Below are 21,443 nucleotides of genomic sequence, written 5' to 3'. Positions count from 1 at the left end.
ACTGCTAATACCGCATTTTGATGTTGAATTTACACTGCTAGGTGTCAGCGCAACATAAACTTAAATTTTAGTTTATAGTCTACCTGACAGGAACAGAGAAGACATCAGGGTGTAAGCCAACCACACCAAGAGGTTCACTGTCATGACTTCCCAAAGACTGAAGCTATGTCGGAGTGGGTTTAAGTTGAGTTGAGATATCAGCCTCACATATGCACAGCACTGGAAGTTCAGAGCCAGATGGAGCAGCCCTCTCTGAAAGACAGATTATACATGTTCATGGCACTGTTAACACATATTAAATGCATTTGAAAATGTAGACAGCTAATCGTAAATACTACTGAAACAAAGAATTGCACTTAATATTATCTTGAACAAATATTTAGCATGGAAATCAAAGTTCCTGTTGAAACACTAGACTTATTAATGTTACTAGTGTAGAACTACACTGGCAGCCAAAAGTTTGGAATAATTTTTTCCAGATTTTGCTCTTATGGAAAGAAATTGGTAAGTTTATTCACTAAAGTGGCATTCAACTGATCACAATGTATAATCAGGACATTAATAACATGACAAATCAGGGGGCCTGGATAGCTCAGCGAGTGCTGATGCTGATTACCACCCCTGGAGTTGCGAGTTCGAAACCAGGGTGTGCTGAGTGACTCCAGCCAGGATTGAGGAGAGTCACTATGCCACCACAAGCCCTAGAGTGCATTGGGAATTGGGCTTTCCAAATTGGGAAGAGAAAAAAAATAGTAAAAAATTACTATTTAAAAATAACTTCTTAAACAACTTCAAAGAGTTCTCATCAAAAAATCATCCATGGGCAGCAATGACAGCTTTGTAGATCCTTGCCATTCTAGCTGTCAGTTTGTCCAGATACTCATGTGACATTTCACCCCACGCTTCCTGTTACACTTGTCACAGATGTGTCTTGTCTGGCACTTCTCACACACCTTACAGTCTAGTTGATCCAAAAAAAAAACCCAACTCAATGGGGTTAAGATCGTAACACTCTTTTCCAATTATCTGTTGTCCAATGTCTGTCTTTCTTTGCGCACTCTAGACTTTACTTTCCATTTTTCTGTTTCAAAAGTGGCTTTTTCTTTGTAATTCTTCCCATAAGGCCAGCACACCCGAGTCTTCTCTTTACTGTTGTACATGAAACTGGTGTTGAGCAGGTAGAATTCAATGAAGCTGTCAGCTGAGGACATGTGAAATCTAGCGACTCTGATGTACTTATCCTTTTGTTTAGCTGTGCATCTGGCCTTCCACATTGGTCCTTTGCCTTTGAAGACTTTAGTGTACACATTTGTATGAATTCTCCAGTTTTTTGGCAATTTCAAGCATTGTATAGCATTCATTCCTCAAAACAAAGATTCACTGACGAGATTATAGAAAAAGCTTTCTTTTTTACCATTTTTGACCTAATATTGACCTTTAGACTTGCCAGTCTATTGTATATTGTGGCAACTCAAAAACTAAGACAATAAAAGCTTCACTAAACGAACTAAATAGCTTTCAACTGTGTTTGATATAATGGTAAGTGATTTTCTAGTACCAAATCAGCAATCAAGCATGATTACTCAAGGATAAGATGTTGGAGTGATGGCTGCTGGAAATGGGCCCTGTCTTTGTATTGTTTATTCTATATTATACACACATCTCATGTGTATTGTGGTGATCTTTCCATCATAGGTAGACTATTTATTTTTGGTGCCATGTTTAGATGTTTGAAAGGGGAATAAATCTACATGTACCTACATACAGTGTATTTATCAATGTTGTTGAAAAATTCTACACATGTAAGTATTTTTAAATTGTGTACATCAGTTGTGTTGGCTTATTAACAAGTAATTATGTCGTTAATTTACCATATTCTATGGAGCTTTGTATCCATTACAAGATATTTGAAGCCTCTTTCCTCATTTTTAACACAAGCGGCAATGACCAAACACCGTAACATTACAAGGCACACTGTTCATTTCATTGCAAATTTGTGTGTATACACATTGCAGACTTACAATAAGCTCTGTAAAACAATGTCTAAAGTAGGATACCTACCTACTCGGTACAAACTGTAATAGAAAACGACTTTGCTCTTCAACCCAACAATAGCATCAAAACAAGGAAAAAATTATCAGAATCTGAACACAATTGTAAATGACATTCAATTCAGAGAAATACTCAAAAATAACTGCTTATTTTATTTGTCTTATAACTACTATAGGCCGCACACACAAATTTCTGCTGCTTATCAGTCAACAGACCCCTCTTAATAATAGGCACAACTACAACTTTTGTCACAAGGTGATTTGTGTGATTTCATAGTGCAGTTTAAAACCTAGAATTCACTACCCTAGGTCAGTATAAGTCAAATGAATGCACCACACAATCAGATTTTTTAACTATCAATAAAAGATCATAACATAAAAACAGGTCAAAGTGAGAACTCGATGTTAAACATATAAACAGTTGTATCGATATGTAATTATCGAATTTGACAAGCAAATGCATCGTTTGAATTTTAACAAAATTACGGATTAAATTTACATATATCTTATTGAATGGTGGTGACTTACAGGTTTAGAAAAAAACTTAGGCAAAGCAATTATTGTCCTTTGTCAAAAATCTTCTTCTTTTTTTTTTATGGGAAGATTCCTTGTGGCAGGTGTTGTATTTTTACAATTGGCACACTGAAATCAAAACAAAATTTCAATTACGATCTTAAGAACCCCAATTAGAATTGTCCAAAGGATTGACTCTTCTTCTTCCATCACTTCCTCAGTGCCCTGAGTGTGTCGAGACTGACCAGGAGTCTCGTCTGAGGAATACGAGTTTTTCTCAACTACATCTTCTGTCAGCGCTGTCTGGTCGTAAAACACCTTCATCTCAAACTCACTCTCCAAGTTGGAGGGATGCCCGTAGATCCCGATTCCAACAGGCCTAACAAAATCCCCTGGGACCACCACCACATCCTGGCCACAGGTGATAGACTGAAGCTTGTAGGTATCAAAGTTTGGCCGCAGCGTTTTGTCAGAGACGTAGAGATCTGCATCTCCCTTGAGGCTTTGCATGTGCAAGATAATGCGTCCTTCGTGGTTGAGACGCAGGTAGCTGTAATTTCCCGCCCCAATATGGCCTTGCACAACATGGAGCAGGACCCATTCATCTGGCACATAGGGCTCCTCTGAGTTCCATGGAGAGCCCAGGGTGTGGGACAGGGCCACCAGCACTAACAAACTACTCCAGCACAACTCCATGGTCACTGCTGCCAAACTCCAGCAACATCAGTTAGCTGCCTGCAATAAAAATACATAAATAATTTAAACTGATTATACATGTAATGTAAATGTAACAGAGCCTGATTTAAGACTTCAGACTAAGTATTAGGATTTGTGTATTACCCGTCACACATTGTCAAGAGATTTTCCCCAGAAGCCTTCTGTATCTAAACCTTGCATAACTATGAATCTTCACCGTTGGACCCACGTCATACATCTACAACTGACAGCAGCGCTTTGGCTGAGGCTGTTAATAATAGGCTATCTAACAATGTTTTCGTAGCAACCACAGAGCCATAAACATGTACTGTCAGTCCAGCCAGAGAAAATTGCTTAGGGTAAAAATCTGAAACTATTTTCATTGAATGGTGCAAATAAACTTCATGGACGACTTGTGGACAGTTGTAAAGCAGATCCATTAGTCATTTTAAAAAAAAGGAAGCATTTGTTGCATATATAAACAGTACAAAGTAAAAGCCTAAATTAAAAGCAGATTTTTAAACACGTAAATTTGTCCCAATAGAAGACCTCATATCTAAACTAAAATACCTAATCTAATCTAATTCCTGAAACTTGCACGAAAAAACGTCAGCTATTTAGCTAGCTGGCTAACAGGCATATGACCAGTAGTTCTTATGAAACTGAAAAACTATTCCCAATTAACGCCAGTTCCTTGATATGTTAGCAGATATGTATTATTTTCAGGTACCGGTGCATTGTCAAAAAATATCCATTGGAAAGGAGTTTCGGCGTCGTTATGTTTTGAATTTTCTGTTACGGGTCTTGTGTTGAACACTTGAAGCTCTAGGACGTGACACCATTGTAAGGCGCAACAGCGCCATCTGTAGGGCAGGAGGAAACCCCGAGAATGAGCCACAGTGATCACGCCGTGGCCCGTAAACAAGAACAAATCAAAGCGCTTATTTGGCAAGCACAAGGGCCGTTTCTGAAAATATGGGTGCCCTAAGCGAAATCCTACTTGGAGGCCAAATACACGAAGCGCCTAAGAACAAAACAAAAACAAACGTAGGACACAACTCCTAAATGTTGGCTAAATAAGTTTTGCATTTTAATGCATGACAACGGACAAACACTGTAGCCAGGTAGCTGACTTATATTCATTTCTTACCAGTGGTCTGGCTGCCTTTCTCCTCTTCTTCCTTTTTCATTTTTCTGCTCCCAACTTGAAATTGCTCTAGCCTACATGGTGCGTAAAATCTGAGTGAGTCTCACTCGCAGCTTTTAGTAGCCTATATTTAAAAATAAATTATCAAATTAAAATAAAATAACCAAAAATAAAAACCGACCGTGCTTTGCTTTTGCTCTCTGGGGCCCTAAGCGGCATGCAGCTAGATACAGTCCTGGAAAGCATGAGCTGTTTCAAATGCACTCAAATGGCAGTTATCATATATTTTAAGAGTTAAAATGCCTTTGTGAAAGGTACATTTTCCATTAAGATACACTTGAGACATTGACTTGTAAGATGTTCTTTTTAAAAGCACATTTCCTGGAATCGGGGTCCATTTGTGCCCCTCACTAATCAATAGATAAGTTAATTAGTCGATACAATAATTAAAGGAGCAATACGTAACAAGCGATTAAAACGGGTACTGCAGTACAAATTATAAATATCAGAGAGAGTTGTCTTTTTGTATTTGCATTAAAAACAATCAAAATTCTCGTCTGTATATTCGAGTTACTGTAAACGAGAATCAAGGGTTGTTTCTCACCGATATCCTTTAGAAGACTTGAATTCAATCGGCTTTCCTACACCCTCAAACTATATTTGCATACATCCGAATATTTTGCAGTAAAAATAAAATATATAGTTTCTATACTTATAATCAACAACCTAAAATCAATAGTTCGATATATTCGGTTGTGTTTAATGATTATGTCATTCATAATCGTATACATGCTTGTAGCCTGTGCCCTCTTGAAAGACGGTAAGTATGCAGTCTTACTCTTTTTGTCCGATTTTCAAATATGTTTTGCTTCAAATCAAAGTTTGTAATGTTGTGATTTACAAATGGGTGGCAGATGATCAAATAACTGAAACTGCCGCTGAACGCTGCTCTCAGACAACGAGATACACACACTCAGCAATCTAATGTAAAACATTAATTTTAGCTTTCATAATCGATGTATTTATTTATTTTATTTTTTGTGTATTTTGTTGCAAACAGAGTTTTGAGCTTAGTTCATTACTTTTGTTAAGAAAATTCCCCATTTGAGTAGCAGCTTGAGCAATGATTGTGTGCAACGTTACAGATTCCAAAAACCAAAATAGCCTAGTCTGTGCTTCCCCATTTTTGATAAGTACCAAACGCCCCTAGTCACTATCCACTGCCATTGAATTGGAAAAGACAGACTGGAATATTCATTAAAATTTATTTTAAAAAACGTTTTTTCTGAATGAGCAAGAAAGTCAAACGAGTTTGGAAGAACTTGAGGGTGAGTAAACAGCGCCTCCACCTGGTCATGAGATGCTTTCACTGAACAATTACAGAAAGTTCAAATACTTTCCAGAGACAGGCAGTATAACACCACATATCTGGTGCGTCACACACAGTAAATGTACCAGCATACACCTTTAGCTACTGCTTTATTAATATATATATATATATATATATATATATATATATATATATATATATATATATATATATATATATATATATGTATATATATATATATATAGTTTTAAATGTAAACAACAACTATATGGAAATTGAGGTAATCCATTAGAGATTTTGGTGTTCATTTACAGTTGAATTCTCAACTTCATGAAAGAATACATTTCCTCTAAACTTTTCTATTTGTTCCCGTTATTAAGATGGTACAGGACAGACAAAAGTCTGAGTCTCGCTGTATTGATCAGGCTGCACTGCAGTGTCTATTCACAGGCGCGATCCCACTACTGATCGACACGGGGGCTTTGACCTGCTCCGTTTCCGACCTGGGCCGGTTGACCTCTCCTTAGACGACCTGGTGGTCCCGAGCTCCCCCAGGAGCACCATATCGATACCGAACTTAGTGCGGACACCCGATCGGCATAGTCCACTACAGCCCAGAACCCCTGAACTCAAGCGATCCGCAGCCTCAGCCTTCCAGTAGCTTGAATTACAGGCGCACGCCACCGCACCCGGCGAAAACACCGAGAATCTGCACCGGTATTGTGCCTAAATCGGTGACTAGAGGCCGCTGTTCAGTAAGTCTTCGTTTGAGAACAAGTCCGGTGCTCGTGCTCAATGAGCATGCATCACCGCATACGGACAAGTGACGTGAACACACGCGCGTCGAGGGGGCGGGGCTGTATAATGCAAACAGATTTCTTAAAGACGCATGCTACGACAAGCAATCCATATAACATGTAAAACATTGTGTTTTACTTTTAATATTGTTGTATTTAATTACTTGCATTATTCCGTTTTATCGTTTATATGTGCACGAAATACATTTATTTGTAATGTTGTGTCTTTGTTTTTCGTCTTACATCTGTTCACCACACTTACTCTGGTGATATCCACATTGGTCTATGAAAAGCAGGTATACAAAATGTTGACAGTGGAATATTCAATTATATATTAGAGGTTGCCCAAATCTGTTACACCTCTTTAATGGTATATGATGGTAGAGAAACGGCAGGATCACAAAATCTGACAGTAGACAATAAAGATTTCAGAAATCTGTGACCCCTCTTTATCCTCAATTAAGTGTGTCTTTCTCTAGCAGCAGTGAGAGGCATATTAGTAGATGTCCACTACAGTGCAAGCCAAATAAAATAATAAAGTTAATTTGCTTTGCAGAACAAGTGATAATAAAAAGTTATGGCAAACTCGTCACATGTTTCCTCATTTACTAATAAAATATGTATTTGGGCAAGTATGTTTTTTCTTTTCATTTTAAAGCTGAAATTTGATCAAGCTTTTGATGTTAAATAACCTTATGACACTTATTTGCTATGCATATCTGTGACCTTAAGCATTAAAAATCTAACTAAAGTTAAAGCAGGTGTTTTTCAAATTGTGTTTAATTGGGCCTCCCCCAAGAGAACTTGAAACAGCCATGCCCCCAACACCTCCAAAACCACTAATTAGGCTATTATTATTGGTACTATTAGTCTAGTACTACAAAGCTACTAAAAAAAAAAAAAAAAATTATTACATTTTTTCATTAAGTAATTAACATTCCATTTTAAATCCAGTTTCATTTTTAAAGGTCATATATTTTCTAAACATTTCAAACATGTTTGTCTTTCTTTTAAAAATATATTGTGAACACACACTTTGCAATATATTTTTACCACATTCAAGCAATTGGGAAACTGTTAAAATTAGCCTTGAACAGAATCCTCCACAGTCAAAAAACTAAACAAACTATTCTCAACAGCCATAACCAAAGAGCCAACAAAATCAGACATTCTGATCACTGAACAGATAACCCTCGAAGGTCAAATAACTATACCGGAAACATGTTCATTAACAGCCACAGAATACTAATGTAAAAAATGTAAAAAAAAAAAAAAAAAATCTGATTGCTGATTTTGCTTCTTTATTTTCATCGCTCTACATCAGTGGGAACAATGAGTCCAATTTTTTGAAGCACACAGGTTATCGATGTGGGGCTGCACGGTAGAAAGGAATAAACGTAAATCGGCCTCCACCTGCAGCCTTGATCGGTATTTGCTTTTAAGCATCAAAGCGGAAAACCCGCACTCACATAAGTGGAGGTGAAGGGGATGAGGACTTTCATAGCCTTTTGAGAGAGGTGGGGAAACTCAGTCAATACAAAGTGATTAATTTTGCACTGACACACCAGTATGACTGTTAAATAATGTTCTGTGTCAAACTCTGAGAACTCCATTTTTTTAGCCTTCATAAACATAAATGACTCCACATTACAGTCCACATTCACAATAAAAGTGTCCACATAGTCATTAACTTAATTAAGATTAAAACAGCAGACTTAAATGCTGTGGAGGCGCGTTAGCTCCCAATGCAAGATACCCCCAATGAAAAAAGATAATTTTAGGATAAATGAGAAAGGCATGTGTTTGTTTATGTGCAACTGATGATGTCATCATGCTTAAATAGGCAAAAATGCACCCGCACGTCATTTTCGTGTTCTGTACAGCGGTCTGCATTATCTGCTTCAAGTGGACTGTGTTCCTCATCATGTGTGTCTGATACCCACAGAAACAGTTGTCCAATGTAATATAAAACAACACCAAAATTAAACAAATAATGTAAGGGAGGGTCCTGGCTGATGATGTAGTTTCCTCCATTAAATTTTTTACTATGCCTTTTACTATATTGGCAGGGACGAAAATTTCATCAAAATGTTGGGGGGGACAATAAACATAACAATTCTCAAGAGGGGACACCAAGGTTTTTTTGTTGTTGCCCCATTTGCATTTGTATTATTTTATTTCTTAAACAATTATTTTAAGAATATGTCATTATATTATTTACAATACACATATTTTAATGATATTTAAAATCCCTCAGATAGCGGGGTTCCTGACCCCCCGACCCCCCCGCGATTTCCGCCTATGGGCTGTCCTTTTCTGTATATCGTTTTGTTGTCCATTCTGCATACGCGCCAACTCATTTTTGCTTATCATGGCCAATTCAGCAGGTTTCGCGACCGACCCAACAGCCCGCTCGGTTCTCCCGATGGCCAAAGTGCGTCGGCCCATAGGGGAAAATGCCCGGAATGCCAGATTACCAGTCCAGCCCTCCACCCATCACTAACAAGGTTTATTAACATGTACTTGCTGATCAACACTTTAATGGCTATAATGTCAAAGAAATGTTGTCTGATTTTCCCACACTTACCTATATAGGCTACCCACCTACAGATCTTGAATCTAAATTGTATCTTCAATGTCCTTTGAATCTTCAAATAATCTTTAATGTAAAGCAAACTTTTCAAGCTATTCAGGCGATTCATTCTGAAGACATATGAATGATTCTGAAGACATATGAACGAATCTGAAGACATATCGTGCCTTGTTACTCCTTGTACCATCGAACAGTATTTAATACCGGTGCAGATTCTCGGTGTTTTCGCCGGGTGCGGTGGCGTGCGCCTGTAATGCAAGCTACTGGAAGGCTGAGGCTGTGGATCGCTTGAGTTCAGGGGTTCTGGGCTGCAGTGGACTATGCCGATCGGGTGTCCGCACTAAGTTCGGTATCGATATGGTGCTCCTGGGGGAGCTTGGGACCACCAGGTCGTCTAAGGAGGGGTCAACCGGCCCAGGTCGGAAACGGAGCAGGTCAAAGCCCCCGTGTCGATCAGTAGTGGGATCGCGCCTGTGAATAGACACTGCAGTGCAGCCTGATCAATACAGCGAGACTCATTCTTTTAGGTTAACAATCTTTCTGTTTGTCTTTAACTAGTTTTTACAATCTTACTATAATGAACAAACAACAACAACAAACAAAAACACGAAATTAATCCTCAATGATACGATCAAATTGAACCACGACGTGAGAAAATCGTTTATAGAATTCCCAAATAATCATGAATTAACTCGGATTTTAACACTGTTCTTATTGTACATTTAGATCACTTTTATTGTTGTATATCATTTTAAGATACACGAAATTTAATGATAAGCTTGCAGGATAACACATTTAATTGTGAGTGTGACTCAAGGCCATGACTTCCAGAGGCGTTTCCAGCATTGAAGGACAACCAGGGCCAGACCATTTTATGCAAATACAGGGATCACTCGAAGAGTTTTTTTTTTTTTTTTACAGTAACACTTTATTTTCAGTCAAAGTACGTCTTAATTGTGTGCAGACTTTAGTAGAACATAATATGAACTGTTGTGTACTGGTATATTACATTTTAAGTCAACAAAACAACTGCCCTAGAGAGTTTAGTCAATCTCTTTTCACCTGCTCCTGTCGCTCTCCCTTCTCATCAAGTGTTGCTCTCTTTTTCTCTCTCCTTCCACCAGAAAGCTACCAGAGAGACAAAAGGTGTTTAATGTTAACATTAGTTTAACATTATGTACACACACATACACACACACTCTCTCAACACACACACACACACACACACACACACACACACACACACACACACACACACACACACACACACACACATTCAACATACACTATTCACCTCTTGCTGTCTATCTGGTGTCCTTCTCATTACTTGTTATATTTCACTCTCTCATCACTTGCTTCTGTTTCTCTCTCTCTAGTACTATCCTCGACTAACTCAACCTCTCTCCTCCCTGAATCATCTGTGATGCAAAAGAAAAGATACAGCACATAACTTATTGAAAATCAGCTTCTTCAAACAACTAATTCATCAAGTGCTACATATTTCAAATTATAGACCATTGAAGTAAATGTATTGGGAAGAGCAGATCAGTGGGACTGCCCTAAGATCTATCATGATTCTTGAATTTTCCTGTACATTAACATAAAGTCATCACAACAGTTATATTATAGTGAGTAAAGTGAGGTAAAAAAAATATTGAATATAAATAATTTATATTTTTTGACATAAATAGTCAAAATGATGTATAAGATCCTAAGTTAAAGCAATAAATGAATGGCTTTAGTTCATTGACACACCATGGCATTGAAGTGTATATAATTCTCAATGTTCATCTGTCAAAATCCTTTCATTAGGATCATTGAGATAAACAATGTTTCACTTTTAACTTTCTCTAAAGTAAACTGACTGATTAATTGTTACCAGTTTCCATGCCTGATTCTGGCACAGCTGCTGCTGCTGCTCCTCAGTCTGTTGCTCATCTTTGCTACCCTTTACAAAACCATTTAATCAAATCAAAGTGTATATTTACTACAAACTAATATCACAAACTAAAAACACAGTTATCCTTAGACAAAACAACACCTGATAAACAAGGAAAGCATTCAGTGCAGTGGGATAAAACTAGTGTTCCTGGCTACCTACAGCATGAACAATAGCAAGGTTATGCAGCCTATACTTATACTTATCTCGAAATGTGTAGCCGTTGTTTATCTTCAAATGGGATGATAAGCATGCTGGTCCAAGTGCTAATGTAGCCTATGGTAATAACTGGTAATAACTGTGGGTGAAAGCCAGCCAGATGATGATCTTCAGACTTTAAGGATCCAACATTTTTTTAATTCTTACCCACTGACTTCTTTCGGAAAAATCCCCAAAGCATCATTTGCTTCATTTTTGCTGTCTTTCCTGCTAACTGCTGTTAAATCGAAACTAAGTAACGTTTCTTGATGTCAACGACTGTGCTAGCTGCTCCCCTACCTGCTGCATATTCAACAGAGAGGAAGAAACGGAGTAGCCCATAGGCTACCGACAGCAAAGAAACTTATTCTATAGGCTAGATTATTTTTAAGGTCTATGTCTATTTTACAGGCTGTATGCAGTATGTGCAAAGCCAAAGCACAATGAAATAAGGCAACTTATGATTTCGGGGGTTTACATAGGCTATTGTCCGGTTTTATATTTGTCAGTCAACTTTTCAAAATACATTCAGGGCTACACTCTAAACATTCAGGGCTTAAGCCCCGGCAAAATTGGCTGATGCCGCGTCTGCATTCTGCGTCAATTTGGTACGATAGTTCTTTGAGCACACAAAGCCTACACTGTGTACTGCTGTGCTTTTGGAGAAGGCACGCATCTCTTTCTACTCTTATCACAAGGGTGGTTGCTTCCCTGATCTCAATTACAGAATTGGTGGAGGATATGGATGTTATGGTGGACTGTACAACACAGGAGGCTTCTGTGGAGATAATAGTGACTACTTCCAGCTGAAAAAGTAGGCCACAGAACCCTTGAGATTGTGCGCACTCTGGAGGCTGCCAATTGCAATCTAGAGAGGCAGATCCCGGACTACAATGACAGAAGTTGGGCGATCTGCCAGAGGGACTACAGTGCCTACTGGAACATCATCAAGTGCTTGAAGGAAAAGGTACAACTATGAATAATAGAGGAAATTAAGTAGGGGAATTTTCAAATAGATTGCAAAAATCCTGTCTGATATCTAAGATTATAGTGAATTCTTGAGCACTGAAATTCCAATGAATATAAAAGTTTAATCTGTTTGCATAGGGTCTGAAAACCAGAGCAAATAATCACATGGGTACTATCAGTGAGCTAATACAAAGAGGAATAAGAATGAAAAGCCTCCTGAAAATCCTAAATTAAATTCAGTTGTGAAACAAGATGTCATAAAATATATGGAAAATGGAAAGTGACTGAACTGTAATCCTCTTTTAGCATTGTTTTAAAAAGTGCTAGATTTCTTTATTCCATCTATTCCATCATATTTATACATGCTCTACACTGATACAATTGTTTATATCAATGCTCTTTGTTATGGATTAGAGATGCGACTATCCACAATGCAAACATACTCCTGCAGATTAACATCTCTGAACTGGCTGATAATGACTTCAGGATACATTGAGTTCTCTTAAACCACTCTGAAAACTTTCCTCTGAACTTAGAAACAACACGTTTGATGGATACAGTGAAAATGTACAAAGAACAAATGTATATTGTTTAAACTTTAAACAGTATAATTTTGACTCAAATCAACTCAGTAACAGAAAAGATTGTTTTTGACTAAAAACCATTGAGTGTGAAATTTCACATTATTTACATGTTGATCTGTCACACTCAAAGGGTTTTTAAAGGGATAGTTCACCCAAAAATGAAAATGTTATCATCTTTTACTCACTCTAATGTTGTTCCAAACTCATGTTTCTTATTTCCTTGGGTTTAACACAACAATAAATTTTAGGCAGTGTAAAGGACTGACAAAGTGAATTACCTCTATCCATGGAATAAAACAATATACTGGATAGTGACTAAAGCTAACGTTCTGCTATTAGTAACTTCTTTTATACATTCATACATGTAGAACGACAAAAGGGTGAGTAAATGATGACAGAGTTTCATTTGTGAATGAACTATCCTTTTAAAAGTTCATTTCCATAGAAAGTGTGAGCAGCTTCAAAGAGAAAATGCATACCATTAAAGGAATAGTTCACCCAAAAATCCTCTCATCATTTACTCACCCTTATGCCATCCCAGATATGCACGACTTTCTTTCATCAGCTGAACTCACATGGAGATTTTTAGAAGAATTTCTCAGTTCTTTTGGTCCATACAATAAAACTGAATAGGTGCCAAAATTTTGAAGCTAAAAAAATAACATAAGGCATCATAAAAGTAATCCATTAGACTCCAGTAGATAAATCAATGTCTTCAGAAGAAATTTGATAGATGTGGGTGAGAAACAGATCACTTTAACGTTCTTCTTCTTGAGTTTTAGGTGATCCACATTCTTGCATACCCCATTGGGCAGGGTGAAGAAATTTGCAGAAAAGGACTTAAATATTGATCTGTTTCTTACCCACACCTATCATATCACTTCTGAAGACATGGATTTAACCACTGGAATCATATGGATTACTTTTTTGATTCCTTTATGTGCTTTTGGAGCATCAACATTTTGACATCCATTCACTTGTGTGGATCTACAGAGCTGAAATATTCATCTAAAAATCTTCATTTGTGTGGCATGTGTGTACACATCTGGGATGGCATGGGGGTGAGTAGGGCCTAAATGAGCGAATTTTTATTTTGGGGTGAACAAAACCTTTAAGTAAACACAGACTTTTCTTCCTCTGTTTTCTTATTATTTCTCATAAACTTTCTATAAATCCCAGAAAAAAAGTGCAAATTTCAAAATGACTTTGCGGCAACAAGTCTTTATAAAGGCAACTGAGAATTTGTGCCTGAAGATCACACGGGTCGCAACTTTGCAAGATACATTTGTATTGTAATTGTAGTGAGCGGATTTTTTCTTTATTTTATTATAAAACAATGTGAGACATATTTTAAACAATATTTGTAAAACAAAACACTGGATCATGTTTGGACTAATTTTAGGAAAGTCAAAAATTGGGGTGTGAATACACCGCCTCCACAAGGTCATGAAATTGAGTCAATAAATATGAACAGAAACTCTATGTTCTAGAGTCACTATGTTAACAAACAAGAAATCACATCACATACACAGCTGAAAAATCTTTACATTAAAATAAATTTATAATAGTAATAATAATAATAATAATAAATGAGAAGGAATTTATACAGACTTTTTAAAAGATTATAAATAGGTTGAATTCTTACTTAATAAAAGCATTGATAATTGAACCTTCCTTATTTCGGTTGTTAAGACGAAATCGACTGGACAGATATAAGCCCAAAAGTCTGAGTCTCGCTGTATCGGTCAGGCTGCACTGCAGTGTCTATTCACAGGCGCAATCCCACTACTGATCGACACGGGGGCTTTGACCTGCTCCGTTTCCGACCTGGGCCGGTTGACCCCTCCTTAGACGACCTGGTGGTCCCGAGCTCCCCCAGGAGCACCATATCGATACCGAACTTAGTGCGGACACCCGATCGGCATAGTCCACTACAGCCCAGAACCCCTGAACTCAAGCGATCCGCAGCCTCAGCCTTCCAGTAGCTTGAATTACAGGCGCACGCCACCGCACCCGGCGAAAACACCGAGAATCTGCACCGGTATTAAATACTGCACTCAGCGCACCCAGAATATTGTTCGATGTACAAGGAGTAACAAGGCACGATATGTCTTCAGATTCGTTCATATGGCTTCACAATGATTCGCCTGAAAAGCATGAAAAGTTTTCTTTACATTAAACATTAATTGAAGATAAAATTTAGATTCAAGATCTGTATTGATCTCCGAGAAAGAAAGAAAGAAACAAACTAATTTCTCTATAAGTCAAGAACTGTTTGCATAAAATCTTCTGTGGGTATAAAAGTGTGGGAAAATCAGACAAACTTTCTTTGACATTATAGCCAAAAATATTACATGTTAATAAACCTATTAATGGGTGAAGGGCATACATTAGTGTATTGACAACAAAATGTGTTAAAGTTGAAGCTATTTTCATTTCAGCTTTTCAAGAAATTGCTCTAACATTAAATTAATAGTCCTATCTACATGACAACACACTCTTCTGTCTTCAAATACCTGCAACTCATTTCAGAATGACCAAAAGCTGACCATCAGTACACCAATACTTCTTAAGTTTAATGAACTTTGATTGAACTTTGCTTTTATTTTTTGTATTTATCAATGAATGTTTTTAAAACATTGTTTTAGCTTTATTATAAATTAAGTAATGAATCAAGAATCTTTAGGAATCTCCCATTCAACAACCCTGTAGTGGCATAGTAAAAAATGTAATGGAGGAAATCATCAGCCAGGACCCTCCCTTACATGATTTGTTTACATTTGGTGTTGTTTTATATTACTTGTGTACATTGGACAGCTGTTTCTGTGGGTATCAGACACACATAGGATGAGGAACACAGCCCGCTTGAAGCAGATCATGTTTTATTATTATGCAGTGCTCCTCTGCTGTGGCACAACAAGCCCAATGTCTGAATGTGTTTGAAGGGGACAGCACAGAATTATCACAGCTCCAGTCGACTATTATGCAGCTAAATACTTCAACTCATTGTATTTTTAATGCTTAAGGTCACAGGTATTCATAGAAAATAAGTGTCATGAGGTTATTTAACACCAAAATATTAATTACATTTCAGCTTTAAAAATGAAAAGAACCAACATACTGCCCCAAATACATATTTTATTAGCAAATGAGGGACACATGTGATGAGTTTGCCATAACATTTTATTAGGAATTATAATTTTATTTGGCTTGCAATGTAGTGGACATTTACTAATATGCCTCTTGTTGCTGCTGGAGAGAGACACACATAATTGAGTATAAAGAGGGGTCACAGATTTAGGAAACCTCTATTGTCTCCTGTCAGATTTTGTGACCCTGTCGTTTCTCTTTACTTCATCATATATCATTAAAGAGGGGTCACAGATTTAGGAAACCTCTAATATATCATTTAATATTCCACTGTCAACATTTTGTGCTCCTGGTTTTCAAAGACCAATGTGGATATCACCAGAGTAAGTGTGGTGAATAGATGTAAGACGAAAAACAAAGACACAACTATTACAAATAAATGTATTTCGTGCACGATAAAAACTGAATAATACAAGTAATTAGTACAACTACATTTTTGTTGCTTGTACCGGCACCGGATGCATTCTCACACGAAAACTTACTGAACATCGGCATCTAGTCACCGATTTAGGCACAACATTGGTGCAGATCCTCGGTGTTTTCGCCGGGTGCGGTGGCGTGCGCCTGTAATTCAAGCTACTGGAAGGCTGAGGCTGCGGATCGCTTGAGTTCAGGGGTTCTGGGCTGTAGTGGACTATGCCGATCGGGTGTCCGCACTAAGTTCGGTATCGATATGGTGCTCCTGGGTGAGCTCGGGACCACCAGGTCGTCTAAGGAGGGGTCAACTGGCCCAGGTCGGAAACGGAGCAGGTCAAAGCCCCCGTGTCGATCAGTAGTGGGATCGCGCCTGTGAATAGACACTGCAGTGCAGCCTGATCAATACAGTGAGACTCAGACTTTTTAGGGTAATAATCTTTCTTTTTGTCTTTAACTAGTTTTTACCATCTTACTATAATGAACAAACAACAACAACAAACAAAAACACGAAATTAAATCCTCATTGATACGATCAAATTGAACCACGACATGAGAAGATCGTTTATAGAATCCCCCAAATAATCATGAATTAACTCGGATATTAACACTGTTCTTATTGTACATTTAGATCATTTTTATTGTTGTATATCATTTTTAGATACATGTAATTTAACGATAATCTTGTAGAATAACACATTTCATTGTCAACCAGTTCTGCTGGATGGTTGAAATTTTATATATACATCTTGGACGTTGTCTTCAAATACTTGAATGCTTTAAATGCATAATGTAATGTATCCCTCTGACTTTTTAAATAGCACAGAACACCCAGTCTGGCACCCTTTCAAGTCTGATTGCAGCGATTTGAGATACAAGCAGCATTTAAATGACCTAAAGGGAAGAAAAATAAGTATAAGTCTGCAAATGCAGTCACGCTGGAAAGGTGAGTCACATGTTTTCAAATTAACAGCCATGACAGAGACAATAAAACAAAAAATCATTTTAAAGCACATGGCAGTGTGTGTGTGTGTGTGTGTGTGTGTGTGTGTGTGTGTGTGCTCTTTTGTATTATTTACAAAATTTATAAAACACAATAGCCTACTAAGCAACATGTTAAAAAATCAGCTGGCCTAAAACATTGCCATTTTATGATTGCTTGTGTGCATTTGTATAACTGGCAAAGTTGGAGATTTGCATTACTTTTTCTTTAGCTCTTAATGCCATTGACTTGATTAGCCATTAAACCCTTGTAACATGTAAGAGTAAAAACAGGAAAATGGGGGCCTGAGTGGCTCAACGAGGATTGATGCTGACTGCCACATTTTGAGTTGTGAGTTTGAGATTCGTCCTCCTCCACACAGACTGAGGCAAGTCACTCCACCACCATGAGGACTTAGAGCGCATTGGGAATTCCAAATAGGGAAGAAAAGGTGAGAAAGAAAAAAAACAGGAAAAAGGAAAACCCTGCTAATACCTTGATGTACCTGTCTGATACAACTCTGAATCATTGTGACGTCAATCTGCAATAATGGCAGATTTCAAGTTTGTGTACTTCAGGGGCACCAGATGAGCAGTTTCCAGTTGACCTCTTTGGTACCAAAAATAATTATGAAACATTATGTGTATATCAGAGTGTATATGTGAGAAAGAAAAAGTGTAGAATAACTGATAAAAGGAAGAAAGTTGGTACAAAACACTTGCTCAAACACATACCTAATAGTCTTATTGCACTCCCTCTGTAATCTCAAAGGTAAAGGCATTACAGGAGCGCTGATTTAAATAAAAGACATTCCTTTGAAGCTTCCTCACTAGGGTAGAAACTGAACGCTGGACACAACACCGCTGCTGGTTGCAGCAAAGTCTGACGCACACACACCCTACTCCTCCTCCCATACTCAAAGTTCAGGACCCAGCTTTAAGCTCCAAATCTATAAGAGGACAGCGATGGACTCAAAGGCACTACCCTCTTCAGGACAACTCTATCTGTTTCCAGTAGTGTCTTCTCTGATTTCATTTCATCATCCAACAAATATGTCATGCTGTGTCTGCACATTGTCCTGCCAAGGGCTCAAGACCATGACTTCAAAGAACATTATCATTCTGCGTCAATTTGGTACGATAGTTTCTTGAGCACACAAAGCCTACAGTGTGTACTGCTGTGCTTTTGGAGAAGGCACTCGCATCTCTTTCTCCTCTTATCACAAGGGTGGTTGCTTCCCTGATCTCAATTACAGAATTGGTGGAGGATATGGATGTTATGGTGGACTGTACAACACAGGACACAGTGAAGGATTTGGAATCTTGGCTGGAGGCTTCTGTGGAGATGATAGTGACTACGTCCAGCTGAAAAAGAAGGCCACCATGCAGTACCCGTATTGCTGTCTGGCTTCCTACCTTGAGATTGTGCACTCTCTGGAGGCTGCCAATTGTAATCTGGAGAGGATGATCCAGGACAACTATGACAGAAGTTGGGCGATCTGCCAGAGGGACTACAGTGCCTACTGGAACATCATCAAGTGCTTGAAGGAAAAGGTACAACTATGAATAATAGAGGAAATTAAGTAGGGGGAATTTTCAAATAGATTGCAAAAATCCTGTCTGATATCTAAGATTATAGTGAATTCTTGAGCACTGAAATTCCAATGAATATAAAAGTTTAATCTGTTTGCATAGGGTCTGAAAACCAGAGCAAATAATCACATGGGTACTATCAGTGAGCTAATACAAAGAGAATGAAAAGCCTCGTGAAAATACTAAATGAAATTCAGTTGTGAAACAAGATGTCATAAAATATATGGAAAATGGAAAGTGACTGAACTGTAATCCTCTTTCAGCATTGTTTTAAAAAGTGCTAGATTTCTTTATTCCATCTATTCCATCATATTTATACATGCTCTACACTGATACAATTGTTTATATCAATGCTCTTTGTTATGGATTAGAGATGCGACTATCCACAATGCAAACATACTCCTGCAGGTTAACATCTCTGAACCGGCTGATAATGACTTCAGGATACATTGAGTTCTCTTAAACAATTCTGAGAACTTTCCTCTGAACTTAGAAACAACAAGTTTTAAAGAGACAGTGCAACTGCTTTAGTTTAACTGTACAAAGGACAAATTTATATTGTTTAAACGATGGCTGAAAAATTATATCCGTATCCTTCTTACCCATCAACTAGATACAAGCATGAGTTAAAAAATGCATCAGTGTATGGAGGCTTACATCGCGTACCTGTGTCGGTTGTTGGACGGGACAACCCTGACAAAGGCCGACCTTGAGATACAGATTGACGGTTTACAGGATGAACTGTTATGTATGAAGAAGACAACAAGAGGTTTGTAGTAGTCTTCCTTTTGTAAATCAGCTATGTGTGATTGGTCCTGAAAGTTTGGGCCATAATAATTAAAAAAATGTAATAAATCCAATAGACATGTGAAATACCTTATGATTAAGTCTAATTATGTGTACAGGATGTTGCAGGACTGATGTGTCAGTTTTCAGGAACAGTGAATGTGGAAGTGGATGTTGCTCCTCAGAAAGACCTGAAAAATTATTATATATGAAATATATTATCATTATGAGGCCATCATAGAGAAACACTGCAGGGAGCAAAAGTTCTGGTTCAAAGCTTTTATGTGCTTTGGTGGTGAATCCAAATGTGTTTTTATACCTCTGCTAAAAAAAGAGTAGCATTTCTTTTCTCCCACTGATGTTGTCTATCATGATATTCTCAGCAGGGAAATTGAAGTGTGATGATTAGGGAAAAGAGTGATGATAACATTGCAAAACCACACTGCATGGCTTATTGATTTCTGAAATATTACAGTTCTGTAAATGTGTGTTGTCTGTGTGTTTCTGAATCTTTTAAGGCTGCACAATTGGTCAAAAAATGGTGGCCATCAGCACAGTGTCCATAGAAACCTCCAGGTCCCGGATCTCAGATTTGCGATGCACCACACAGTGCCTGGAGATCGAGTTACAGTCTCAACTTGGCATGGTATGAAGGAGTAGAACACAGGAAATGCAGATTGCATTTCAGACATACAACACTGGTTAATATTTAATGTAATTGTCAGGGACTTCATTTTATGTTCCTGTATTTCCAGAGTTTGGACATGCACTTTAATTGCACCTGTTGGTGGAATTCCCAAACTCCAAATGCATGGACAAACTTTGTGCTGAGAATGGACACGGTTCTCAGATGTCTTCTCTAATGACCTATTTCTCAGAAAAACATTAAATTATGTTTTGCGCCACTTCATTAACATCCCATAATTTGTGCGAATTTTCCAGCCAATGCCCAGTTGTGTGTTGCACTGGTTCGAAAAAATCACTTAGATGTAGCGTTCTCAAGAAAATTGGATAAGAAGTAGCGCATAGCCCTGCACCTAACATGGGTATAAAAACAAGCTAGTCCTTAAAAAATCAGTGTCTAGTTTCACAAGCACATGAATTGATCAGTCAGCTACATGATCATTAGTTACAGTAAGATGAATTTCTAGCCACTTCATTCTTCACTATAGCAAAAATCTCACAAGTTGGGAGAGGAAGAATAAAATTGTCTCTGTGCTGTTGTATGGAAAACTGTGAAGTTATACTGTGAAATTATAGTTAAGTGTGCAAGAATTAATGTAATGATTTCTTTGTTCTTCCTACCTCGTCACTTCATAGAAAGTGCCACTGGACGGCTCACTGTTAAAAACAGAGGCAATACTGTAATACTGCTGGACATCAAGAGCAACCTTGAGCAGGAGATTTACACCTACAGGTGCCTCCTGGAAAATCAGGATATTTTCATATAATCAGGATATTATAAATCAAGTTATTCTTTGCATTTGTAAGTTATTGTGCTTTAAATGGATAGGCACTTGAGTCTTGTAACATAATCTTCTGAAATGAATTCATTATTGCATCTACTCTTCTTCCTGAGATGGCCGAGGAAGTTTGGAATGAACCACCATATCCTCACACGGTTCTACACCAGTACTTTAGAGAGCATCCTGACTGGCTGCATCACCGCCTGGTACGGCAATAGCACCGCCCACAACCGCAA

At 37.9% G+C, this 21,443-nt stretch overlaps 1 protein-coding gene and 1 pseudogene across 2 annotated transcripts; one reads left to right on the top strand and one right to left on the bottom strand.

The window, feature by feature from the left end:
• Positions 1 to 1,950: 1,950 nt before the first annotated feature.
• LOC127632494 (UPF0669 protein C6orf120 homolog) lies at positions 1,951 to 4,108 on the bottom strand. Of its 2 annotated transcripts, none has more exons than XM_052111093.1 (2): positions 3,991 to 4,108; positions 1,951 to 3,299 (listed from the first exon to the last, which is right to left on the bottom strand). In XM_052111093.1, the coding sequence occupies exon 2, from the start codon at positions 3,258 to 3,260 to the stop codon at positions 2,700 to 2,702; it is 561 nt and encodes a 186-aa protein (XP_051967053.1). In that variant the 5' UTR covers positions 3,261 to 3,299; positions 3,991 to 4,108; the 3' UTR covers positions 1,951 to 2,699. The 2 variants fall into 2 exon arrangements, with proteins under 2 accessions (XP_051967053.1, XP_051967054.1); XM_052111094.1 differs by having other exon boundaries at positions 3,405 to 4,107.
• A 14,307-nt stretch (positions 4,109 to 18,415) lies between these two features.
• LOC127632496 (keratin, type I cytoskeletal 13-like) lies at positions 18,416 to 19,775 on the top strand (annotated as a pseudogene).
• Positions 19,776 to 21,443: the final 1,668 nt, after the last annotated feature.

This window comes from Xyrauchen texanus, chromosome 39, assembly GCF_025860055.1.
Source record: "Xyrauchen texanus isolate HMW12.3.18 chromosome 39, RBS_HiC_50CHRs, whole genome shotgun sequence".
NCBI classification, from domain to species: Eukaryota; Metazoa; Chordata; class Actinopteri; order Cypriniformes; family Catostomidae; genus Xyrauchen; species Xyrauchen texanus.
This window is presented reverse-complemented; position numbering and strand designations above follow the sequence as displayed.